Source organism: Aptenodytes patagonicus, chromosome 1 (assembly GCF_965638725.1).
Source record: "Aptenodytes patagonicus chromosome 1, bAptPat1.pri.cur, whole genome shotgun sequence".
In the NCBI taxonomy this organism is placed as follows: domain Eukaryota; kingdom Metazoa; phylum Chordata; class Aves; order Sphenisciformes; family Spheniscidae; genus Aptenodytes; species Aptenodytes patagonicus.
The window spans coordinates 91,416,546-91,443,997 of record NC_134949.1 but is presented as its reverse complement, the minus strand read 5'-3'; the positions used below and the strand labels follow the sequence as shown (position 1 = coordinate 91,443,997).

At 47.6% G+C, this 27,452-nt stretch overlaps 1 protein-coding gene across 2 annotated transcripts in view; it reads right to left on the bottom strand.

Moving 5' to 3' along the window:
- The window catches only part of IGSF11 (immunoglobulin superfamily member 11), a 111,255-nt gene extending 84,092 nt beyond the window's left edge, over positions 1-27,163 (bottom strand). The window contains exons 1-2 of one of the 2 annotated variants that reach the window (XM_076348906.1): positions 17,294-17,367; positions 16,101-16,338 (exon numbers count right to left, since the gene is read on the bottom strand). In XM_076348906.1, the coding sequence (XP_076205021.1) occupies positions 16,101-16,188 (88 nt within the window). In that variant the 5' untranslated portion in view covers positions 16,189-16,338; positions 17,294-17,367. Of the gene's footprint in view, positions 1-16,100; positions 16,339-17,293; positions 17,368-27,078 lie in introns of those variants that run through there. The other variant, XM_076348914.1, reaches the window with a different exon arrangement.
- Positions 27,164-27,452: the final 289 nt, after the last annotated feature.

Below are 27,452 nucleotides of genomic sequence, written 5' to 3'. Positions count from 1 at the left end.
GTTTAAAAGCTATCTGGTAAGAAGGTCCCCTCCTGCAGAGTTTATACACCCTACAGAGGTACAAAGTTTTCAACAATCTGTTGGTTGTGTCAAAACTTGCCTAAAGTTTCCATACTGAAAATTGTCACAGGAGGCTGAGAATTCCAGTGGGACTCAAACTTATTTTCCTCTGGGCCCCTTGCACTTCATCAGTTGGTAAAGTTAATATAAGGTCTGATCCTGCTGGGCTCTGAGTATCCACGGCACTCCCTAGGCGCATCCACAGGGACCGTCAGCTATCATAGCTCCATTGAAGGACTGAGCATTACAGCACACCAGCCCCTATAGCCTCAAACAGCACCGAGTGCTTAGCTTCCTCGAAACGTGCTGCTACTAATGCTAATTTGTAAACATTTTTTATTCAGTTTGTTTTCTATTCCTTTTTTCTTCCTCACGGCAAAGAGCAAAAAGGGCTTTTCTAATAAAGAAAACGTGACTGTGAGTTTCTACATACTTTAATTTCGACCCTTTCATATTACAAATAACCCCTCCCAAAAGATAAAAATAAAGGCATCATCCTTCACAACTCCACAGCACCTTCTTCTTCTCAGAGCATAGTGATACCACTCCATCATAAAGACACACGCATGCACGAAACATGCCAAATCAACAACTGGAAATCCCCTCCTCTAGGCTGAGACCAAACTGGGAGAATCCATCCCAAAAAGAAAGCCCTTCTTATGAGTCACAGGTGTATGAAAGCTGAGATTGCAGTGGAATTTCCAGCGCTGATACAGGCAGCCAGAGGACTGCTCGCAGGAGGAGGAATCATCTTGCAGTTACGCCACCAAGCTGGGAAGATGACTCGGTACCTCTCCCACGTACTGCCGCCAATTTTCTGAAAGTCTCCACTAATTGTTTATGTCCAGATGCTGGGAATATTTCAGTGCCTAATTCCTGACGAAGTCAGTGGATGCCAGGACAGCAGCTAGGAGTCTCCACACCTCTGTAGGTCTGTCTCTTACTCTCCCTTCCGCCTCTTTACCCATGGGCACAGGCAGGCCGCCCCAACAGCCTGTCCTTCACACAGGGCTGGCTCCACGGCAAGAGCATTGGGGTAACCAAGGAGCATCACTCACGGCATCTACCCCCAGAGCCTGGGGAATAGGAAATGCTGGATTTCCAGTGCTTCCTGTTGGCAGTAGAGAAGCAGTTGCCGACCTGCCCCAAGCCTCCGCCACCAACCTGAACGAGCCCCATATGCTTACAGGATTCAGTGCCACCCTCGCACCACCAGTCCTACCCTGCTGCCCGAGCTGGGGTGGAAGTGGAGGGGGTGAAGGCAAGACCTCCGGGCCCCTGCACGTGCTCCACCATTTGCGTGCTGCAGAGGGGTGTAGCTCACTTGAATTAATGTCTCCATTAGCAAGGGGAAAACAGGACTGCAAGAGCTCAGCGCACAAGGGGGGGGGGGGTGTCAGTGGAGGACAAATGAAAAGTACTCGGTGGAAAAAACAAGAAAGAGAAAAAAATGTGCAGCTAAATTAAAACTTTAAGAAGTGACCAGAAGCAAGCATTACCTTTCCTTACCAGCAGTTCACCCATACTGACAGAAGAGAAACGTTTCTCATTCTCGTCTGCTGTCTGCTAGCGATTTAACACATTGTAACCAGTTTTAGTGGGCTTTGTTTGCTGCCAGCCTTGGCAGAGGTCTGCCTGGCCTCATCACTGTCCCCATGCTCCAGCTGGCTCTTCTTACAGCAGCGGAGAGGGAAGCCTGCTCTGCTGCTGCCCCTTCTGTGCCTGCTCTGCAGAATTTAAATGTCATCAGTGTGACACTATTTGGGGAAAAAAAAACACAAACAAACCTGGAGTCCCTTACCTCTACCCACAGAGGAAAAAAAAAAAACAAAACAACAAAAAAACCCAAAAACGGTTCAGAAAAACAGTGCCTACAGCCACCCTGGCATGTCACAATGCTGGGAGCTCCTTCGTGGCTTTGTACTTGGGACTCCCTGTGCCACCAAAAGCTCCTGGAAGCTGAAGGCAGCAGGAGAAGTAGCCAAGTTCCTCCACACATTGCTGGGGAGAGGAGCTTCCCATGGCGGAGACCAATCCTTCATGACACCTGCACCAGCATTATCTGGAGGGTAAACTCCAAAAATATTAGGGGGGGGGGGGGGGCTGTCAGCCCTCATCCACATCCGGCTGCAGTAATGAGACTCCAGCACTTCAAACCCAGCCAGCTCGCTGCGGGGTCCTGTGTGGAGACACGCTCAGTGTGGTGGGATGGGGCAGGAGGGTTTGGTTTGCCCAGGTCCAGAGGTCCCAGGGCAGGGGTTTAGATGTTGCTCTTCTGTCCTGCCTTTACCCTGAAATCTTGGACAGGGGGAGCTGCAGCTGCATGTCTGGAAACAAACACCAATATGGAAAGCTACCTGTGTGGCAGGATGGGTTTTTTAGAAGAAAACATCAGGGATGAGGCACAGGTCTGCCTCTGACCTGAAGCATCAGTGTGAACTCATGAGGCAGGAGCCCTGGGCACAATGCATGCTCACCCCCGCATCAGTCAAGCCTTTGGCAAAGGACCCTATCGCATTCCCCATCCCTTGCTGCCACTCCAGTTTGACTTATCCCTCCCTTTTTTATTATCTCGGCACCACACGAAAACCAGCTGCGAATCAAACAAGCCTCTGATAGACCATAAAGCCCTAAGTGGGGACAGGCTGGGGCTGCTTAAAGTGAGTGGCATGTTGCCCAGGGACAGGAGCCTGCCCCCCACCAGCCCGGCGCCCCGGGCTTCAGCAGAGGGGCTGAAAAGCCCCATTGAGGATGGCGGGGACGTCAGGGCTGGCTGAACATCCCGTCCGTGAACAGTGGGCTCCTTGTTCGCCCGCCTGGGCGGTGGGGAAGCCTCAGCAGAAAGCCTGCTATTGAAATGGAAATCAGGGCCTTGCACCCAGCCAGGAGGAGAAGGAGGAGGAGGATCGCTGACTCCTCCCGAACAACAAGGGCACTGGGAGACTTTGGATGGGGAAAGGATAGGGGGGAAGGGGGTGGAGGAGGGGGAGACATGCTCCAGCACACACACTGCACAAGTGAATGCTGGAAGAGGAGAGAACAAAACCCCTTTGGGGGAATAAAGGGAATCCAGCCTCCCTGGCGAGGGTGAGGGAGGCGCTGGGTGCAACTGCTTGGCTGTCTTGCTCCGTGAGAAGCAAATTCATAAGGCTGGGCACCTAACATGCCCACGATCCCAAAAGCACATCTCAAACGTAAGTGACCCACATTACACATGGAGAAATAACAGCCCCAAGGAGTAAGGCCGCCTGCCCATGGACTTGTAGCAGGCCTGCTGCAGAGACATGCTGATAACCCCGTGCAAGAATTGTTTTCGAGTCCCAAGAAATTTCTCTCTCTTCTTCAAACAGCAGAACCTGTGAATCCATCCCTTCCTTCTCAGGTTTTGTTTTTTTGTTTTTGCCTTTTTTTTCTGGTGGAGGGATGGAACAAGGCAAGAGGATGGGGGTAGAATCATCAGTAACTTGTGCTGGATTATTACATGATAACACGCCTTTCCAGGCTGCAAGAAAATGCAGTGGCTCTTCACACAAGCCGTCTGAGCGAGCAAGTCAGCAATGGCATAAATCAAGGCAAACCCTCAATAAATTAAACCTGAATTAAATTAATTAAGAGGAGACATTATGACTTCAATCACAGGAAATTCTACAGGCCGACCTGTGGCTTTAATTTCACAGCTGTGCTTGTGCTACCCTGTGGTGCTATCAGTCTAAATTAATTCTAGGTACTCACCCAACAACGGCCTGGGAGACAGTGGCTGCCTTACAGAGCCCAACAACTGAGGTCCAGATCTCTCACCTCATCCCAGTCTTCATCCTGGATCAGGCTTGACCAGGCAGGGAAACATCTCCTCCCCGAGTCTCAATGACACCCCTTTTCCATGCATGGTTTCCAGTGCAGGGTACTAGGAAAAGACAGAGCCTAAAAATGACCTTTAGTTTGCACATTCCTTTCTTGGGCAGGAGCAAAACCAAAACATTGTTTGGTTTTTTTTTTTCCTCTTCGGTGTGGGTAATGGGATAACAGAGAGGCAGTTTCAGAGTAATTCGCTGGGACTTACCCCAAAGTTCAGTTATTACAGGACATGATCACAGGCCACAAGAAAAAATAAATGATACACTGAACTCTGGTCTTTAATTGGTCTTGCCAGGAACCCCCTGTGCCATTCACAGGAAAGATACTTGAAAGAGAAAAATAGAAAACAATAATCAAAGGAACAAATGAAATGTGTATGTCTGTCCCCTGCCCACCTTCACCCTTCGCTTTAGAAAGTAATTGCTCCCAGTGTTTCTCATTTGCTCTGTTTCTTAACTACCTAATAGACAACAGGAACATATTTGGAAATAAAACTGTGGAAAAGCACAGGGAAAGCTTCATTCACCCAGAAACCTGGCAGTCTCCAACTCCCCCAGTAGGTAAGAAAGCCTTTCTCTAAACCATTAAGATAAAGTACAAAGTGCCACAGACAGACACAACAGAAATATGTCTTTTCAAGGCTCACCGAGGTGGGAGGGAGATTGCTTTGATTAAAAAGCTACACTTCTACGTTGGGAAAGACTAATGTGTTCTGCAGAGCAACGAAACCTCTCTCCAGATGCCTGTCGCCCCTAGGAATTAAGAGCCACTATCTGTGGGTTTCTCACAGCACCAGTCCCCCTCACACTTTCAATAGCGACTCATGCGCAGCTGAAACACCTGCAGACCGGAGGGCAGGGAAGGGGAGGATGCTTTCTTGTTACCATTGATTTTTGTAGGAGAAAGTGGTTCAGTTACTCTCCAGGTAATGCCTGCTGCACATTTTAGCTGTGATTCCTTCACAACACATGGTTTAAAAAATTATTTACTCTCAATTCACAATCAGTTTGAAAATGATTTACTCTCGATTCGCAATCACTTGGTGAATGATTTAAGGAAAAAAAAAAAGCTTTCCGTCAGAGAGAGAGAGTTTGCTTGCACCAGCTTTTTTGGCTGTGACTGGTAACCTCAATCACAGGGTGCTGGGTCTTGACACAATCTGAGAGCAACAGATTGGGAAAGCTAAACAGAAAATTTTCTTGCTTGCTCCCAGGAATGCCCATGCAGTGAACACCATCTCCCAAACACTCATGCAACAGAACCTGCCTATACGAAGACTTAGGAGCAGGCAGATGAGGACAGCCAAACCCCACAGCTTCCCCACACGACAAGGAGCATTTACAAACCCCACTCAACAGCAGGAGGCCAGCTCATTGGAGCTGATAAGGTGCAGTGGTCTCGGCACACGTTTCATGGGCCTTAGCACCTTTTCTCCACGATGGAGAAGCAGGAGCAGGGATGGAGGGAGAACGCCACACCAGCGACTTATCAGCATTGTGTTTGATCAGCTTCCCCTCTTGCTTCCGATGGACCTGCTGCAGCCCCAGGCACCACGCGAGGAGGAGGAAGGTGCTCTGGAACTTCTGTATCCCTCCCGTTTGTCCCCTCATGCAGTATGAATTTCTCTCTGGCCAAGCCCTGAAAAACACCACCATCTATCTTGCTTCTGAACGAGGGCTTCTGAGCAAAAGCCTGCTAAGTTAATGTAGGTCAGGGGCCTAAGTTCAGGTAGTGGGAGTCATCTCCATGTGAATCAGACCATCCCTTTCATCTTTTTGGGGCCATAAAGGAAAGGACCCCCAACCCCTTAGGGGCTCCAGGTCTAGTCTTCAGCAAGACCAAACATCTTCAGCACCTGCTTTGGGACTAAACCTCAGCCTCCCAAGAAAGCAGCTCACCACTTCGAAGAGGAGGTGACTGTTCCTGATGTGCCTCAATACAAATGTAGGTGTCCGGCTTTAGACACCCAAGTGTGGTATATTTGGTCTAATTGAACTGGCAGGAATCCCACCGTCTGCCTTTGCAAAAGGCTAGGTTAGACAGCCTCCACAAAATACACATCACATCCAGCCAAGAGACCATTTTGTCCTCAACTTCCACTCTTCTGAATAAAAACAAAAGCAGGGAAAAGCACTAATGCCCAAAGAGCATCTTTCGACCGCTGCCAGGGAAAGCAGCGTCCCCGCCTCACTCGGTGGCTCCTCTTCCCCAGATGCTGTGACGCTGGGGGAGAGACTAGAAGTGCAGGTAACATGGCATACGTGAGCTCACCCACCACTTTTGGCAGTCCTTGCTGCTGGAGACCCCAGGTGCGATTCCTCCACTTGGGTAACAAACATGCTGCCCACCACTTGCAGCTCCTGGGGAAATTCAGTGCCCATCCCTTTCACATCCACCAGTCTCTCCACATTTTCAGTCATCAGCTGAAGCCATTTACTTTACACTAGAGTCATCTCTCTCCTTTTCCTTCCCATTTTTCTTCCTGAAGGAAGAAACAGACTCTGCCCATACTGCTGGCAACAATGATGAAATACTTGTACTGCAGAAGTCCCACAACATGTTTTGCTGGATGGTCCCTGCACCTAAACTCTTCTCCTGTTAAATGGGACAGCAGCAAACCTCAAACAGGCAGTGAATGACCACCACACCAGTGAGTTCTCAGAAGAGAAGTGACAGGAGAAATTTCGGGAATATAATATACCTGCAGGGAAAGGACAAAAGGGGCAATCTACTTCGCAGAGATTTAAACTCTCTGGATTTTTAAAATTCATTGCTGTTTATTGTTACTAATATAACAATTATTAATAATTATTACCTTATTATTATGTTAATTCATCTCCATTTTAACCCCTGTTGTCCGAATACCAGCCTTCACCAAGGTAGTTTATAAGCAAACTGTCGAATCACTCGGGTATCAACACGGCTCTGGTATTCAGCCCAGATGCTGCCAGAAAAGCAACAGCACCGGCTGCCACATCCACTGGCACTGCTAAAATATAGCTGACCATGTACTAAAACAAACAAACAAGATATCGCATACTTTTGTTTGTTCCTGTTTCTTTCAACCTCCAGGATAGAATGAAACCGAGCATATATTTAATCCTCTATTTTACTGACTTTACACTAAATGCGTGACCGCAGCTTTTATTTGTGGTATACCTTCAAGTACCAGCCAGAAGATAGAATCGCTGAGTCCCTGTGGAGGACTTTAGGGTGCTCAATGGTCTAGCATCCCACACCCTTCACAAGCAAATTCTTCTAGTTTTTCAGTTCCTCTGGGATGGGACACTGGTCTGCTTGCCCAGCCAGTCCCAGACTCATCCTGCCCTTCTCCTCCGAGCCTCATCAGGCCACAGGGTCCCTCGCAAAGCACAGCCCCACTCCCAGTCTCAATCTCTCTGCGCGACCGTTGTCTCCCACAGGAGAGGCTGAGAGAGCTGGGACAGCCTGAAGCAGAGAAGGCTCGGGGGGCACCCCATCAATGTGACTTGCCCCCAGTGAGTCCCTGTCTCCATCCAGTCCCATTTGGCTCCACTTCCTCTCTTCTCCCTCCCCCCCCCCATCCCTTGGTGCAGTCCCACTCTCACCACGCTCCTTTGTCCCCCGGCACCCCCTGCCTTGGTCACCTCCCTGACCAGCTCCCTCTCTCCTTGAACGTGAGCAGGGTTGCTTGCTCCTCCATCACCTCCAAATATGACGAAGGAAGTCCCCCGAGCAGGTAAGGGAGACACGGACCCGCTCCCCGCTCCTACTGCCAGAGACCAGCCCTAGCTCAGCTCATGGCATCTGCAGGGGAGGTCTGGGTTTGTCCCAGTACCTGCTCAGCATGGTCTGCATGCTGGGGGGGGGGAAGCACAAGGCACAGCCCCATCACACACAGCAGCCGCAAGAGGGTGAAAACTCAGGGGCTTTTTCCTCGCTAAATTCTATGGTGCCTCTGCTGAGCACGCGGACGATCAGATTTGATTCTTCAAAGGCTTTTTACCTAGCCAAATTCGGGTAGATTCTCTCAAAGGTGGCAGAAAGCACACCTGTGTCACACAGCCCACCCTTCTGCTGCATTTCAAGGTCTGGCTGCACAACATGGTGGAAAGGCAGCATTCAAAAGAAAACATTTTCCTTTTCAAACACACAGGAACCCATTTTCCCCCCTAATCTTCTTCTCAAAAATAGGACAGAGCCGGCTAAAATCTTCCATACAAAGTCAGTCTGAGCTAAAATCCAGGGACAGGAAAGTTTCGGCCCATCTTTTTAAAACCTGGCAAGATAGTTAAGTGTCTCAAAGCAAAGACAGGATAACAATAATGACCATCACAGTTACTCAGGGGGTAACAACTGTAATCAGGGGGATTGTTAACCCCATTTACAGAGACTGAATCTGAGGCAAGAAAAGGTGAAAATTATAACTGAAAATACCAGGTGTCCTTAAACACAAGCAGCACAAGCAGCCTCCTTGATTGCAGTATTTATTTATTTTTTTTAAATCCTAAAAACACTGTTATCGTCTCCAGAGATGATCTAACCAGGTTGCAGATTAACTATGCTGTTGGTGCAGAAATACAGCGGTGGCTCCCATCAGGGTTACCGCAGGTCCGGCTGGCCGACTAGCCCTGGCTCTGCGCAGCATGAATGAGGCGAAGCAGCTGCGAGAGACAGATCAAGCGCGCAGTGGCTCGAAGCCTGAGCGAGGCAGCTCTGCCAAGCAGGCAGTGCGCGGAGCCAGCATGGGTGTGCCTGCACCCCTGAGCTGCTGCTGGTCAGGAGTACTCAAGTGCACAGCGCAGAGACGCTTGAGCGACCCTGCGCTGTGCCAGCCAGGTTTCATACAGCCACTCCTGAATCAGAGTGAATAAACCGTGCCAAAGCTCCTCTCCTGTAAAGCCAATTAGGTGTCTCTCCACTGTGATCCCTTATACGCAGTATCTGGGAGAGCTTATCCTGAGTCCTAAGCAAACACGTGGAAGCCAGCTCAGGTCTGGCGCTGCATCCAGGCTGCAAAGCCCTCTCTTGACCCAGGCTCTAGGGAACAGAGTGCAAACATGAGCATGGCCCATTATTATCAGTGGAACGACCCCCACCATGCCAAACACACACTGTTTCCAGGAGGAGCTTCCAGATGCATTTGCTTTCGCTGTGCTACCCAGTATCTATAGCATCTGGGTGCTTTGTGGTCCAGACAACCGCTACTCTGCATGACCTCAGGGTAGAGAGGCACTCTACCCTGAAAAGACCAGGCGTAACAATTCCCTGCACAGCAACCCTCAGGAAATCACCAGCTTCATCCTTCTAACCCAAAGCAGGATTTCCTACAGCTCTGTGACCCTGCCAGCTGGCTGAACCTATTCTTAGAGGTCTTCTTCCGCAGTGGAAACTCCACACCTTCTCCAGCCAGCCTCCTCCAATGGTTGTTGACCCCGCCTGCACATAGGAGACCTCCAAGGAAGATGCAGATCCTATAGAAGCCAAAGGTACGTATGGCACTCTAGCACCTGGGATTAAGGTTGCAACTGTTTGGGTTTCTGCAGGGGAGCATGAACAGATAAGCAAAATGAGCCCTGGGAGCTTTAATAAACCATGCGCTATCCTTACATGGAGAGCATCCCATAAGATAAAGAATCTCTTCACAGAGTCTCTGAAGTCTTATTTATGGTCTATTTGTATATCTGCACTGATGCTACCGTAGATATATCCACAGAGCACGACATGCCCTTGTACATAATGACAAGGGAAAAATATTGCAGTTCTGCTTGGCTGGGCCCCAAGTCAGGACAGTTTTGCTGCCAGCCTTTATCCTCATTATATGTCTTAGGTCATGGTTACAGCGGTAATAGTAATACAGCACCGACATAATGTTTTTCCCTGCAGGCATCCTCAGAAACAAGCCCCTGTCACTCCCTTCCTAGAGGTGGGGAGAGCAAGGCCCAGGTGCGTGCACCCACCACACTGCAAGTAACCAACAGGGCAGGGGCAAGACACACGGCCTCATGCTCACTGCATGCTCCTCTACCATGTTCTCCAGGCAGCACCTCCTCCTGCTTCTCCCTGCCTCATGCTCCCATGGCTGGTCAGGGAACAAAAGCCTGAGAACAGGTATGAAATTCAGTCCCAGGACAAGAAAAAGCAGAAGAAAAGTAATCTGGAAGATGAATGGAAAGCACAGCATTGGCGAGGTGCTGTGTTTCCCCACTGGAAAAAAAACCCAGCAGAGTTTCCCTACCCAAGTCCTCAGTACAGCAAAAGAAGTCCAAAAATCACATAAAACGCTGACTTGCTGCTGCTTTACTGGTGTCAACCACCGCAGAACAAAAAAGACGAGGGTGTTCAGGCAAGGCCAGCCAGCTGCCAGCAGTCATCCCTTCGATCTCTCTGCACACTGCATAAAAACGCGAGTGGGAACAGGATAAAAGCAGACTCGGCACCTTTCTACCCCACACCTATCAGTGTGCTTGTGCATGATAACCAAAATAGCTGCAAACTCCTCCAGTGACTTGAAGTACAGCTGCCCCATCTACTTACCAAACCATCTGCAGGAGGAGACGAGGACATGCAGTTCTTACCCATTTTCTTTGGTGCTTATTTACTCTGTGTATCTGCATAACCACAGACAAGATTTGAAATAAAAGCCTGCTCATGCACACATATGTATTCCCCTGCCCCACAGAGAGGACAGCTTCAGCCCCTATCAGTCCCCACACTTCCAATGGAAAAAGCGTGTGTGGGCAGGGTGGGGGGAATAGTCATGAGCAGAAGCCATGATCTGACTCTGTCAGCAGATGACTTCTATTTGCACTCATTAGCACTGCCCTAGCCTGAGCTAACACCACCCCCTCGGGTAATTTAAATTTATAAAAAAAAATAGAGGAGAAGAGGGGAAAAAAAAAGCAGCCCATATTTCTATATTTAGGAGGTTAGGATAATCGGGGTGGAAGAGCCCATCTGTTTGACATTCACTCCAGCTGCTGTGGATGCGGAAATTTGTCTGTTTTCTTTCCTTTTGCCTGTTTCAACTTGTCCTGGCTGACTGTGACAGACACACAGAGAGCCTGATGTATGGCCACAGCCATTTAGGTCTGAAACTGTGCACCATTCCATAGGAGTCACTGCAGAACCAGTTGGCACAACCAGGATCTTTCCCAAGGGAGTGTAAACCATTTAATAATAATAATAATTATTATTATTATTATTATTGTTATTTATTGCTACTATTAACAAATCTATGTTTATAACACTGAAGAGGAAGCAACACAGAAAGGCAGAAGACAAGATAAAACACATCTTAGACCTCTGTAAAAGTCAGTTTTAGGAAGGCAGCCTCCCCTCTGCCACCTCCTTTTGGGAGATCTCCCATATAAAGCTGAATTTCTGTGGGATGCCAACTCATCATCCGCGGCACTAGCCACTGGATGGAGACATAGCCACACTTCTTTTCAAACGAACCTGTTCTGCCATTTTCACGCCAAGGGTCTATGAAAGTGAGCCCAAGATAAATTCAGAAGTGGCCTTTGATCTCCCACCTTCCTGAGCTGACCAGACTCTGGTCCCAAAATAAGAAGGATGCAATTGCCTCAAGCAGTCTCTTGATGCTGTTCCTGTCATAGATACAAGTGCCCACAGCCCTTGCAGGATATAGCATCATTGCCCCTGTAAACCTAATGCAGCACTACTTATTTTGCTGCTAAAGGCATCCCTGTAGTGTGTAAGGACATGTGGCAGACCGCTGGGACTATTTGCTGTTTATCTTGTTTGGTATAGGTGATTGCTTTTTAATTTCACAATGTTCAATTGCTGGGGTCATTAAAGGTACTGGGGATGAGCAGTAAGCCTGGATAAATTTTATGCGATTAAGGTTCTGAAAGCCCAACAAAGAGGAGAGAAGACTGCCGGTGCAAAATTCAGAATTCTACCGCCAGCTTTTCCTTGCAGGGTCCTCTCCAGCCTTGGAGCTGGAATCGCACGACAGGACAGGTGGGCGAGGAGCGCAGATTGATAAATAGGTATATAGATGGGGAAACGCATCTGTCCAGGGACTTCCCAGTCCTCCCTGCAGCACACACTGCTAGTCCAGCTCCAGCGCTCCTTTCTTCTGCCCGACAAATGTTCCCTCACCTTCCCAACCACACAGAGCTGAAACTGCCCCGCTGATTTCCATATGTGCAAGATTGGGATCTAGGCTGTCACCTAAGGGGCAATAAATGTGTCCAGAGGTCCAAAAACTTCCCTTCGGAATAAGCCCTCCTCTCATGTAACGTTGTGTAAGTTGCTTGCATACAAGGAGTTGATGGACACTGATGACCACATTTTGCAAGCTTGTCCTTGTGATATATCTGGTCTGGGTTTTGGTACAGAGCATGGTTTAGACGCATTTCTGATCACTGTGGCATAAGAAACAACATCTTACTCCCTTGAGTCTCTGCTCCAAAGAGGTTTTTTTCTCTTTCCAGCTTCCCAGACCACACTGGCCTGAGCTGTCTGTGGTCTTCTGCTAGCTACTCCACTCAATATGCCCATGGGCATCGTGGCCCACAAACAGTTGTTTCCTTGGGCTATGAGGCCCCTGCACCCATCCCTCCTCTGGCAGGAGAGTAAAGGCCTCAAAGACATTACTTTTCTTTCCATAAGGTTAATGAAATTAGGTGGGCACGTTACAGGTGAGATACTCACTGCTAGGGGGAAAGACCAGGCCATGCTCAAGCCTCTACTAGACATAAGAGACTCCACACAGGTCAGCCTGAAGGCACAAATGGGAACAAGATGAGGTCTCACTGGTTCACAAACCCACAAAACTAATTATTTAACTGTGCTTTTCAGCAGGCCAACAAAACACAACCTGCGTTACAGAGCTGAAGGGTACGTCACATAACTTCAGAAGCTGCTTTCCACAATGTGTGGCCTCCAAAAGATGCACAGAAAAATGTAGGCCTTTCCCAGTTTATATTGTTACGACAGCCCTTTAAGATGCTAAAGTAACTCATACCTATTCCTCACAGACCCAGAGAAAGTTCTCCTTCCTGTGAGGGTCCCTTCTGTCACGCATTATTTAATATTTCCAAATTAACTTTTTTTTTCCCCAGAGAGATGATAAGCCAATAAAAGCACATGGAACATATTCTGAAATCTGAGAAACCTTGAAAGATGAAGATATAAATAAAATAATAAGTAAAACTAATGGCTGGCATTTTTTTCAATTCTTCATGTTATTTCCCCCAATATTTAAGGGAAAAAAGCACAGAATGACATGTGTGGGAAACTTCACATAAACTGTCTTGTATTTGATGAAATCAGAAATACTGCAAGCTAGTGCAATATTTATATCATTGCCTCCCCCCCACCATCTGAAAGACGCACTACCCCATAACTGCAGATGAGGAAACAAAATTCTCTCAAATGTTCACTTTCACGAAAGATAAATTTGCTTTGTTCTATATTTTGGGCCCTAATTCAGCAAACCACTTAAATGTATGCTGAAGTTCATCATCTGCCATTCTACCACTTATGCATCTACTCAAGAACACGCCTAAAGTCAAGCATATGCGCAGCACACTGCTGACTGTGGACCTTATATCTTTCTGTTCATTTCTGCAACTATTCGTACTTAGTGACATGAATGTACAAGGAAGTAACATATATTAAGCAATTTTAGCACACGCTGGCAATAGTGCAATTTGAACTTGCCTATCCACACAAATAATCGGAATAATTATTAAAAAGTAATAGCTAATCCTTGATACCTTTCAGAAACAGCTTAATTCTAACAATTACTTTAAGCTGTCAGGATAGTGAAATACTGTGGTGTGAACTTTTGCTCTGTATCAGTGCGAAGCAACCAAACCTGGAGCTGAAATATGGCTCCCCCCCACCACAGGAAACAGAAAAAAACCCCTGCTCATAAGCATGCGGTATGTCAAATATTATTTGTAGAAGCTATTCAGTAAGTAATTTCAAATAAGTAAAATGCAAAGAAACCACAGGATGTTCACAAACAATTTGCAAATAGAAATGGAAGAGGAATTCATTAAATAAATTATTTGCTTTAAATTATTCACCTACCTCTAATCTTACTACCACTTAGACTATAAAATTCATGCCATAAAAGATACAGGATACATAACAAGGCATCATTAATTTATGCAGTCCCCAGTGCTGCTTTATTTTGACTGTCCAGTTATATTATTGTGTTAAAACAGCCTTTTGTTTTTAATGTACTTTGAGTGTAATACGTTTTTGTTTTAAAAGCTGAGCTAAGGAGACCTGATCTGATTTTAGACTGTGATTTGATTTTGAGCTCCAAGGCTGAATAACTCTTGAAATCTGGGAGAAGAATCCAAGCTGTTCTCTAAGCAAAACCAAAACGAATTGAAATCTTACACAGTTGGCTAATTTCATGAGATTTCCACAATTTGGGTTCATTTCACATAAATTCACAGTGAGGAGCAGGCATTTTTTTTGCGTCCATCAAGCTGCGTAGTGAACTTGGTGAGAGACGCAGGAGGCATGCGTCAGAGAGCCAAGGGGTGAGGGGGAGCGAGGAGCAGATCACAGGCAGGGGACGGCAGTGGCTCTCCAGGACCCACTGGCTCTGCACCGGATCACAGGGTCAGCAGCATCCCCACCTGAGTCGCTTTTCCCCTCCTGCAGCTGCAAGACAAGCTGCCAGCTGTGCTCTGGCTGTATGGACTATATGGCCAGAGGAAGAAATTCCAGAAAGAAACTTAAAATACAGTATACAATTCTTTTTAGCCATGAAAACAAAATCCTGGAAAGGGTTCTCACTCATAACTAAGGATGAAGGCAGCTTCTTCATCTTGTTTGTGTCCTGACTTGTTCTAAGTGACAGCCATACTCCGCTACTTGTTTGGTCTCTCAGCAGTTGTTTTATTTTTTTATACCATATTTGTTTACTTTTAATTAAAATGACAACAATGATTGTCACTGAATTTCTCCGTGGTGGAAAACCGGTGCAAACTGTGGTTATTTGGTTATGGAGGAAGAGAGTGAAAAAAGGTTCTTGCAGTTGTCAAAATAATCTCCCAATTGTCTCCAGAGCGAATGCTATCGCTGCTGTTGGCAATGGGTTGCAATTAAACATTACACCTCATCATCCGTACACATTTTTACTCCTTGGAAATGAAAGGAAAGTCGGTTTTGCAGAGCTTCGTCATCCTGGACTGACTCGTAGCAGGCTTAGTCCTTGGCCCAGTGGACGTCAGGTACATTTATCAAGCCGCAGCACAGCACAGAGTTGCTAGATACGGTGTTATTACACACTAGTATGTCCACAGTACTTATGAGTCCTTTAAAAGATGCTCAGCACAGGGCCAGAGGAGGCAAGGGCATAAGGTCCACTCACATTGGAGACCTCTTGAAGACTCTGGTCCCGGCTCCTCACCCACAGACCTTAAAAGCTAAATAAGCTTTACCACAGCAGTTGCTACATCAAACATGGGGAGAATAGCTATGGCACTGCTGACAGGACTGCTTCCTCTCCTTGCTTATTTTCAACATAAATTCACGTCAGCTAGGCTGTTTAAAAGGAACCTGAGGGAATTGAGTGCTTAATTCCCATAGGTACCTTATAAAATCCCAATTGTAACAGACAACGCTCTATTTTTTTCCATTTCCAGAGTGAAGCCACAGCATGGGTAGAGAGTGGATAAGGAGGAAGGGCTGCATTTGACCAGATGGAGACTAAGGTTCACTTGAGCAATGAAGACAATTCTTAAAATGCAGGGGGACCAGATCCACTCTTCTCTATAGCAGTGCTCTAGCTAGCCCATCTCCACCATCCATGGCGAAACTCACACAGAAACACAAACTGAAGGCAAGCCAGTCGTGCGGCAGACCATCCTGGGCCTCTCGAGCCAAGCCTAAGCGCTAAAATATCCCCGGCTGATCTTGCAGCAGAACCCAGTGGGGCAAGGCTTCCTCCAAAACGTCCTCAAGCCACAGATGGTTTAAGATTGCCACCAGCGTCACAGACTGCACCCAGTATGTGAACAGGCAGCAAGCCGGAGGCAAGGAGGACAGACATCACGCACACGCAATCCCCTTCCCAGTGCCCCCAGGGCCACCTCTCTGGGGGTTCCATGCATGACTTTCATTGTGGAGGTGGACAAGGCAAGGATGAGAGAAGAACCACATTCGATTTAGTCACTGCAGATTTTCTTTAAAAACTCAAAATCACTAACCATCCAGGAGCCACTGCCATGAAAACTCAGGAGGGAAAGTATTCAGCAGGCCACTGACTAAATCAGTGGGCAGGCAGCATGCTCCCATGGAGAAGGCACGGGCTGGCAGTCAGGAGATGCAGGATCCAAACCCAGGTTGGCCATGGGAATCCTGCATGACCGTGGGCAAGGCACTTCCCATCTCTGGGCCTCAGTTTTCCCATCAGCTGCACGATGATCTAGATAACATGGCTGTTACCTAAGTCAGTGGAGAGAAAGATTATACAAAGGTTAGCATTAAAAACGTGGGTATGTGGGTGGAGCGCAGCACAGATACGAAAGGTTCTGAAAAATATGTGGGCCTCCTCCTTCATCTCCTTCTACAAAGTGGTTACTCAAAGCAAAAATAACATACCCTCCCTACAAAGGCAGCACACATCAGATACACATATATTTAGATCACTGTGCAAACAATCACCGAGTTTTGTCCGAAACAGGAAAATGGTACCCTGTGCTACAGAGGGGGAGAAAGACAAAGACATCTGAAGTCACCCTGGAGCAAGGAAAAGGAAAGGATCCAGATCTGGGACAGATTCAGCTGTGGTATAAACGCTGATGCTAGCCACACTCAAGAAAGTCAGGAGTAAATGGCAAAGCTCTCACGAGCCTGACCTGGAGGTCCATCAGGTGCTAGATGTATATAGGACAAGCACTCATCTTCCTGCATGTCAAACAACTCCTTTCAAACCCCTAAACAAACGGTAGGACACTGCAGCAGAAGCAACCCTCAGGAAGGACAAGACAAAACACCTTTTCAGTCATTTTATTTTGCAACTTTTTTGGCTTGCTAAGCTATCCCCCTTGCCCAGCTGAGGGTGCCACACGCTCCTTTTCCTCGCCCAGGACACATCAACCTGTCACTAGGGCCACTCACGTCTCCCTGACCCCCAACATGTGTTTTCTACCCCTTCTACTTGCTTGGAGCATGGAAATGGCAGCACAGAGACCCAGTGACAGCAGGTGGGAACGGAGCCCGCATCTCCTAATCCCCAGTGCTCACAGCCAAACAAAAGGAAAAAGCAAAAAAAAAAAAAAAGAGCTCCCCCCACCCCCCAGCGCCTGGTTTCTCCCTTACATGCATAGCATCGCTGCTGCTGAATTGCAGCCTCAGAAAAAGGAAAGAAAGAGGCCCAAAAGGCAGCTAGGAAACCCACCGTCCATTGGCTTCCCTCCACGTGAGGCGAGCGGGCTCCTTCTGCTGCAGTGACTTGGCAAGCACACCTCGCTCTGACTCAGCACCTCGCCGGCACCTCCTGTCAATTATTCCCACAAACTGCTGACGCCGGAAGGGCTATTTGCAATGAGGCTGCAACACAAGCCGGTGGCAGTGGGATGCCTCAGCTCCCCCCTTCACCTGCAGTGGACCCCTCCACTTCAGCCCTCTGGCTCAGGGCTGGAGCTCCCAGGGAGGGTGAAGGGGGGGGTTAGCGCAAGAGGGCTGGAGGATGGGGACCGGGGCGGGGGGGAAGCCTGCCCGCGTTGTACCTATTCTGTGGATAAACAGACAACTGCCATCAATGTGGCAGCCAAAATGTGGTCTTACAAAAAAAATTAAAAAAAAAAAAAAAAAAATGAAAGCAGCCACTGGGAATAGGGACGAGAGCAGCAAGAACAGATGAGAGTATGCAAAAAAGCTACTGAAGAACTAACTATCATGGAGCATTCCCCAAAGAACAAGCAAAATGCAACCTTGCTGCAACTCCATGCAGCTGAGAAACACAAGCCTACACTCTGTGACCGAGACATTTTCAGCGCAGGAGAGGGAGGCGCTGATTGCGGATGAGTCCCGTAATAGGGGCCCAGGGCACACCAGCTGTTTCAGGGGCAAAAGGGAGGGCTGCCCTTGACAAGCCAAGGACATGACGATTCTGCAGACAGACTGAGGCTATTCTGTCCCTCTGCCAAGTAGCCAAGGTCCTCTCAACCTCTCCAAGCCACTAGCTCCCAGCACACAGCCAGAAAGCCAAGCAGGCTTGCAGCCTAGCAGCTCCACAACCAACAGAGACGTTCAGACATCAAACCCCATCAGACAGTGAAGTTCAAACACACGCTCAGCTATGGAAGCAGCCCAGCGACCACGCAAGCCCAGCAGCGCCCTGCAGAAGCCCACTGGCACCTTCTCTCGCAGGGCTTCACTAAAAGAACAGTGTCTGCCACCCACCCCTCTCTCCTTCCCCAAGGGTCACGGGGAGCTTCAGGCCCCACTCACTGGCACAGGTGGTGAGAGGCAGCGGAGCAAGCGATGCACAGGAGCTGGGGCGACCCAGAGCATTCCCTGCAGGAGCACCCAGAGACCTTTTAATCAAAAAGCAGGACTGTATTTTCTGAGATATCACTTCAAAACCAAGTGAAACATTTCATAGAGTACGGCTGATGCTGATAGACCGCACAGGAACACAGGTCGGAGCAGGCGGGGTGAAGCTGGAGCAAAAGGCTGCAAGGAGCACTTCAGATTTGATGCTGAAGCCTGCAGTGAACCATTCCCTACAAAATGATGCAATAACCGCTTTATAAAGTGCAGGAAAGGGATGAAATAGCCATGCTAACCAATGGTTAAATTGTCCAACATGTCTCGTAGTCCGTGGGCCCACAGCTGCAGAATTCATCACAGAGTAATACCCTGCTTGGAAATCCAGTGTGGGCAAAAGGGGCAGAGACATCAAACTGCAAGATGAGTAATGCACAGATCCCATCCAGATAGCCAAGGCTGAAGAGGGAGAAAAGTTAACCAAAAACCAAATCTCACTACAGCAACGTGGATTTACCAATGGCCTCCTGATCAGGAAGGAAATATCTACCGCACAGGGTGGAGTGAAAGCAAAGGAACAACAAAGTCAAAGAAAACAGCAAAAAACAGTGACTTCAGCAACATGTGCAGGAATTAGCTGTGTCACAGCAGGTTACAATTTTGCAGCGTCTTAAGGAGCATAGGTAGGGCTTGGAACAGCCAGTCCCAGGGCACTCAGAAGTTAAAACACTGCAATTGATGCAAAGAGCAACCCGAGCCACAAAGTAATGGTGACCGCTACATAATCAAACTTAACATCCCTGTGAGAAAAACAGTACCAGAACTTTGCATCATGCCTCTTAAACATTAGAAAAGATGATTACAAGCAAAAAACGGTCAAAACAGCCTAACCACAAAAGCCAGGTTACTGAAGTTGTTACACTCTGTACGGTGGTGTGTTGAAGCAATCTCAGCATCGTCACTGAAAAGGTACTCGGTGCCCCTGAACAAAAAACTGCTGAGAAGCAAGAAAGCACACTGTATGGTCAAACAAAAGGAACAAGAAGTCATTCAGTCTAAGCAGTTGCTTCATAAGATGGTAGCTAGAAGGGCTGAGAACAAAATTGAAAGCCAAATTGCAAAAGTCAAAAAAACCCAATCATTTCAGTATATTCAAAGGACAAGTGCAGAACTGCTGAACAGTAGGAGAATGACATTTCTCAAGTGGCTGTGCTGCTAGCAAAGACACACAAGCTATTGCTAAGTCAGGTGTTTCTTGAAGTTAGCAACGCTTTCCTTAACAGAGGGTACAGGCTAACCTGGAAGTTGCAGGAGGGATCGGTTAAACCCGTCAAATTCCCTAAGCCCCTAAAAGTACACAACAGGAGACAAACCAGCTTGATCTCTGCTCAGAGGAACTTGTGCCCCTTCAGTCCACTCAAATTTTGGAAGGAAAAGGACAGGACTAAGTGTTTAATTTTCAGTCACTCCAAAGCGGGCCTGCTAAACTGTTCTGGGCAGAATGCCAGTTCGGTGCCAGTCCCATCCCCCGCTTGCCTGGGGTGGGAGACAGCCCCCCTTTTCTTCTGCCCCAGGGTGGGGTTCAGGCTGAGTCCAGAGCTGCTGCCCGTCCGTTCGGTGCCTAGGCTCGGAGGCGCAGGAGCCCTTCTCCCCCTGCCCTTCCTCTGGCCCTGATTACAAGGGATTACCCCCAGGTTTCATACCAGCTCTGGGGTGGTTTAATCTATTCCTTAATATCTGGAAATGAGACAGGGAGCTGGCAAAGTGATTTGGGCTGGCCGAGACAAAAGAAGATTGAGAGAGACTTCCAAGGGATCTGAGAAAGCTCGGCAAGTGGGCAGCATAATGCAAGATGAAATTCAACATCACCAAACTGACAGTAATAAGAACTTGAGAGAATAATCTGAACTACTCATATACCATGGGGCTCTAATTCAAATGTAATCACTTGAGGAAAACATCTTGGTATCACTGTGAACGGCTCAATGAAAACATCTGTTCAACATACAATGGTGGTCAAAAAAGCAAGCAAGCTGTTAGGATGTCTAAAGCCAGTGGCTGAAAAGGATGCTGGAAGTATTAAAATGCCACTGTGAACACTGACAGTGGCATCCTCAGCTGGAATTGCTGCAGTTACTTCTGGATGGCACACCTGAAAATACAGAAGGCACAGAAGTGTTTCATCATTCACCAGTCAATAACGCTTACTGGTCAAGCACAGTTAAAATTGGTACAATTTAACCTGAAGAGGAGCTAGATAGAAAGAAATTATCAAACAGGTATGAAGAAGTGAACCAGGTGCTTCTATGTATATTTTTTTAAGAGAAAGACAAAAGGTTGTTCAATACAACTGAAGAGGAGGAAATGTGACCGGTCATAAGGAAGCTATTATGATTTTCCTTTACTTTTCTGTTTTTTCTTTTTCTGCTTATTCTAAACACATACCATAATTAACTACCAGGAATTATTAGCCCATGTTATCGTAAAGTCAAAAGCTCAGCAGAAATCACAGAGGCCTGCACTTTTATAAGGATACTGGGAACATCCACAGATATGTCAGGTAGAATGAAAAAAAAAAAAAAAGAGGAAAAAAAAGAAGGAAAAGAACAAAGCATAGCAGCACTACACCCTCATGCTTCCAGGCATTAGCCAATTTCTAATTAACAAGGATTAGGAAGTAATCTCCCCAGTGGGCATGCAGAGAGTGTGTACCAACCCACTTGCTCCTGGCAGATGCCGTTAATACACCAGGCCGGGGAAGAGCTAAGCCTGGACAGCCCACCCGCAGCCCAAGCCGTTTGGGAGGCTGAGGTCTGGGTGCCCAGCGGGACCGCACACCAGCCCCGCCGATAACTGCAGAGGCTGCAAGAGGGGCCCCAGTTACCCCAGCTCTACCTCGCTGCTGGCAAGGGGGGAAGTTCTGTGTCTGTTGCTTTGCAAGCGGAGGGGGCTTCCCTGAGGAAAGGAGAGGAGATGGACCTTTTTTTCGCTCTGCATTGGTAGGAGGAATATATATGACTTAGTTCATTTTATGGCAAGGGAGTGGAGTGTGGGCGCCTCCTAAAATTAAGAGAAAATTGGCTTGAGTAGGCTTTCAAGTCCAGAGCAATACGTACACCGACCTCCTCCTAGGACAACCTGTAGCACTGGCATGGCACCAGACTCCTCTTTGCTAAATGTTTGGTACCAATTGCTCACTGTGGGGGTTTCGGCACCCCCCATTGAAGCATCCAGCGTTGGCCACACTGCCACAGACCAGCAGTCTGACCTGACCCAGCGCTGCTTAGAGGGGTCGCTGCAGAAACACACCACGCATTGTAAACAGTGTGTCATCGTCCCCCCCAAATGACATTCCTGGCTTCAGCATTTTGAGTAAAACGGAAGCCCAGATGTAACCAAGTGGAGTTCAGACATCGGCTTTCTCCTGCTGATGCTTGTGAAACAAAATCTAGCTCGTGTTCTTGTAGCTAAGTTGACTCATGAGGGTGTGAGAAAAAAAATGCAAGTTTTTATCCCTAAGTAAGCAATCTGATCAATCTAATACAGAAATTACACTTGAAATTAACTTCATGCAGATACGCAAATGCACAAGTACTGCTGTGCTGCCAGGAGGAGAGCTGTGGCTCTGCACGTGCACGAGTAATAAGAGGCTGAGCTCGATCTGCCAGTCCTGTTCAGACTTCTCCAGCAACTGCTCCGGAAGTGTAAACAAAGAGGCTGTATTTCTTAAATAGAAACTTGTCTTATTTCATACGCCATATTCTGCTTCTTTTGGTGCAAAGAGTGTTCTACAGCACGATGAATAAGGAAAGGACACGGGCAATGCCACGTACGTATACGTGGTGTTTGCATACATGTGTCAAGATGGCAAAAATAATGGACAGAGACTGTGCACAGATACCACCAATTGCTACAAGCTGGTTTTTATCGCTGTTGTTTTTAAATGCCCTGTAGAAATAAAAAATAGCCGCCACTAAGGCTTTTACTGTAGATACTTCCACTAAACCAAACCTTATCAAACGTGGGATGTTTTGTAAAATCATAACTGCGCTTCAAAAGAAACACAGGGGAAAGTTGTCAGAAATACAGAAACATCCAGCTTAAGCATCTTTGGGACGAAAGTTTTGACTTTTCACCTCAAAATATCTTTTTGTTTAGGGTATTTTTTTGTATTATAATAATACAATTCCACAAAGAAACACAATATTGGTTGTCCTGAGATGGAATTCCTCTCAAAAATGTCCTTTCAAAACCATCAAAGCATTTAACTTCTATTTCCATTTAGAGTGAAGCCAAATTCCTCAATTCTGATGGAACAGGGCATTTGTCCTTAGCCCAGCTCAAGCAATGAAAAAAAAGGCAGAAGCCAGAATGGACACAAGTGACCTCCAAAACCAAAAAGATGAAAACCTATAAGGAAAAAAAAACCCACAACAGTTCACTGTGCATAATTAATAACCGTGTGCTTTCTCCCTGATGCATAAGACATGAAACATTTGTGAGAGAAAAGCGCGGTGGTGTATGACTAGGAGCCCTGTAATTGTGACTTCTCTAAAGGAGAAGCTGGGCAGATGTCCTACCTGACAGCAAGCAAATCATTTCATCTCTGTACACTTCAGTTTTCCATGCTATAAATCAAACTGACTGCCCTCACAAAGTAAGTTTGGAGACTCTCAATTAGTTAATGTTCGTAAGTGACTGTGCAAACACAAGGTAGTATTAACCAGGGAACTGTCTTTGTTACACTACTGTCTGTTAAACAACCAGGAGCTAAATTTCTCTCTGAACATTTACAAAAGGGAAGGCAGCATTAATGCTCCACAAGGAGAAAACTACAAAGAACAGATTTTCAGTGCATGCACTTCTCCTTGAAATAAACTGTGTTAAAAGCACTTTACTTAAAAAGCACAATGATAGAAGCATCCTGCTAAATCTAGATGACTCACCACAATTTAGTAGTGAACATCCCTAAAGAGTACCATTACAGTATTGCTTAACCTGCTGCATAAATTTAAGCATTCTCCTGTGGTTACAGTTTGGACCAAGACTCTCTAGACTACTACCAGCATCCGCTGACCTTCACTGGGTCACGAAGCCTCTCTGAGCCTCACTTTCTCCATCTGTACTGTTGGTATAATAATAAAAACACATCTCCCCAGTGAAGGCAGGAAAAATGATTTCTAAGTTTCTTAATGAGTTGTTTATACCATACTTTGTATATCCATATTATTACTGAGCAGCTAAATATAGCTGTTCTCGAGGCACTTCGAGATCCCTCGGAGAAGGGAATCTTACAAAAGAAAACTGGGTTTTAGGCAATACTGAAGAAACAGAGATAAAGAATCAGTTTCTAAAATAAGGGAAAGATGCCCACTTCAGAGACGCAAGAAGTAGTTAATGCATCTGTGCCTACCGCTGGGGACCAAGGTCAGGTCGCGAGCAAAATGATTTATCTACACGTCACAAAACCACACAGCTTGACACAAATGGCAATCTGTTCCAAAAAAAAATAATGCATAAGCATGGAAGAGCGAGGGACTGCCACAGTCCTCTCTCGCTAGGGCTGAAGACCTGGTGCGGGGCTGGGAAGGATACATGGGCTAGCACAAGGGTGCTGCAAGGCCAAAACTTAAATGCTCAGTTTCAGCTGTGATAACCTCAGACTGACAGGAGGGTGACTTCAGGTGAGGACTGGAAAGACCAACCTGTGTGAAAAGTTGCAGACCAGCTGTTGCATTGATGCAATACTGCCAGGCACGCGCACACATAAAACACCCCCCCCACCCCCCCCCGATTTTGCACGATCCAGCTGCAACGGACTGTAACGTGCTGATATCTCACCTGTTGCAATACTATGTCACAGGATCCAAACACCATGCAGTTAAAAAAAAAGTTGGTTCTGCAGTTTAGCTGTACCCGATGTGTGATTTCTAACACATTTGACAATTTGCAGTATGCTATTTCTGGCTGCATAGCAGGATTGATTTGCAATCACAGGTTTGGTTTCAAAGCTCTAAACAGAATTCCCTGCTATCTTTCCTTAAACTTCTCTAGGGAGCCTGAAAAAAAAATTATTTCTGCAAAAGTTATTACGCTCATAATGCTTTAGAGGGAAAACGTAGACGCTGCCCCTGCCCCAGGAGCATTAAACATGGGTATTATAGGCCCAAAGAAAGCAGTCGTCAAGCTCCGGTTAAAAAGAATCATTGCTATTCTACAGATTGCAAAACAACGTAAGAAAATGGGACTGTACTACTTGATTGACATTTCACTACAAAGTCTGACTGTATTTTATCATAGGCATAAAGTGTGAGAATGACAAAATGACCTCCAGGGACCTTTTTCCCCCACCACTTTTCATGTGTTTGGCATTAAGTATTTCTTCTGTATGTACACTTTTACAGCTTCTGATCCTTTAACTTTTAAACATTTCACCTTTCGTTTAGGCATCACTTTGCATACGATCCCATCGTTTTTCTTCTCTATCCTCTAAACCAGTCTAAAGCCTCAGAAAGGAAAAAAAAAAAATCACTCTTCCTAACCAGACTGGGCAACCCAGAGCAGAAATACACTTACTGATCTTCTGCAAATGTTGTTTAGAAAAAACTCTCTCATTTTTACTTCAGCTTTTATGAGCGTATGTCTGTTCCTTATACCTTATCAGGGTTTTCTTTTCAAATTCAAGAACCACCGAAAATATGGTCATACTGTGTAACACAGAAATAACTGTGTACCACAGCTATTTTCATCTACCACCATCTTCTAAAGACACTTCCTAAGACAAAAAAAAAAACCCCAAGCTTGAGACACAGGTGGTTCATTCAGGTAATCTTTAAGCCTTAAAGGAAAGTGCAAGAAAAAGCATTACACTATTGCAGATAAATATTTCATGGAAAGGTGTGTTTCTGCGCCTAGTTGTCTCCATTGTCATTGTCCCCACACGCCACCAACCAAAAAAAGAAAATTAAATATTGAGTCAATCTTTTTGCCTAAAGAGGTAATTAAACGCCCCTTTAATTTTAACCTTAGATCTGGTTACTGTTATATGTTTTTGCAGGAATATCACATCAACAGAAACGCTTCATCGCTTATATGCCTCTAACTGCAGTAGGCACAGTAACTTTCTAGACAGTTACACCTTTGCAATGTCTGCAGACAAAAAATTGTGGCATTGAGAACCTGAAAGTCATTGAACTCACTTTCCAAACTGGGACAAGTACAAAAAGTAAACAAATAGCATGAAGTGTGAAACAGCTGAGATTATTTCTTTCAATTAAATGCTAATAAACTTTTTTCCCCCCCATAATTCATCTCTTTGAAGTCAGCAGGCGCAATTTCCAGTTAATGCATGCAACTCAGACTCCCAAATGTTTTCTGAGGACAGGACTCAGGGTGCTTTTGGGGCTGAGGCATTTGTGAAAAGTTCATCATGTCCATCACAAGACTCGTTTCCCAGCGGGTCCTGGGCAGAGGGGAATGGCCTGCTGCACCTCGCAGGGCAGTGAGAACCAGGCACGGCTACCCAAGCAGCAGACTCCATCCAGATCCAGACTGCGAGGTGGCTTCATCCAGACCTTGCTGAGACGTCTCTGGTGTTCTTGTGGGAGATCCCGTCATTTCTTACTGTCCTCCCACTCTCTCGGGGATCACCTGCAGCAGGTTTCCCAGTTTCCCAGCCGCGAAGGTGGCCAGCAGCAGTGCCCAGCTGGCTCAGCAGAGCTGTGCACTGCTCACTGCTGAGCAGACCTCTGCAACACTACTTAGCGGACCTCTGCACAAATGAGCAGACCTTAGGGAAATTACCTTGTAGACCTCAGTAAAACGTAACTGAACAGGCCTGCTCTAAAGTTTGGCGTTACGTGAAAGAAGGCATCACCACCTGACCAACAGATGAGTCTGAACATTTTGCACTCTGTAGTGTCTTCTGTTGCCCTTATCACAGCATCTCTTAGTGCTCTCCAGCAATGCACTAAGTGATGTGAGTAGCATCCGTCACCTGCAATTTGTTCCCTTTCCACACAGAGGAGAGGTATGCACCTTATTTCGGAAGGGCTTCTGGGGGTGGGAGGTGATGGAGTCGTTTGGGTCTCTCCACATCCCCGGGGTAGGGACTTATCTTAGAGCTGAAGGAGCCTGCCACGCGCCTGGGAGGAGAAGGCAAAGGAGGCAGGGGGGACTCCCCGGGTGACACGGAGGGCTCTGGGCAACCTGTCACCGTCTCTGCAGAAAGTTCCCTGCTGCCCAAGGGCCTGAAGGATAGACCAGAGTTTTCCACCCAGGTGAGCTTATCAAGGGGGTAGGCCCAGACAACTGAGGATGACGTGAAGCCCAATTTAAGGCAAGTTTTAGAGCGCCGTAAGGAGAAAAAAAAAAAACCAAACCCAAATATGATAATAGTAAGAAGGATGGTGCAGGGGAGGCAGCAAAAGGAGCCGAGCGGAGCAGCGCTCCATTCCCAACGCCTGCCTGCAAAAGCGCTCGCCCGCCGCCGCATTTCCGAGCATCACCGGCGGGACCGCAACCAAAACTTCCCCACCGGCTCGGCGGACGGGGCATCGCCGCGGGGCCGGCGCCGGGGATGGGGCGGGCGGCGGGGGGTTCCCCCCGCCGCCCGCCCCATCCCCGGCGCCGGCCCCGCGGCGATGCCCCGTCCGCGGGTACCGCGCCCCGCTCCACCCGTGCGGCACTCACCTCGCAGGGCCAGGAGCGCGGCCAGGGCTACCGGCACCCACCTCCCGCCGCCGCCGGGGCGCCGCCGCGTCATGCCGGGCCGGGCGAGGGGCGCAGAGCGGGCCGCCGAGCCCTTGCCTGTCCTACCGCAGCCGCAGGTGCCGCCGGTGGTTGGTGGTGCCGCCGCCGTCCCGGGACCGCCCGCTCGCGGCGAGGCTCCGCCGTGCCCCAAGCCCCGGTCGCCCGGGGAGGGCGGCAGGCTCGGCGGCCGGCCCGAGAGCGCAGCCTGGCGGCCCCGAGCCGCCCCCGCAACCCGCCGGGCTGCGGCTGTCACCCCCCGCGCGGCACCGCGCGTCCCGTCCCAGCACACCGTGGCACATGCCACCACCCTCCTT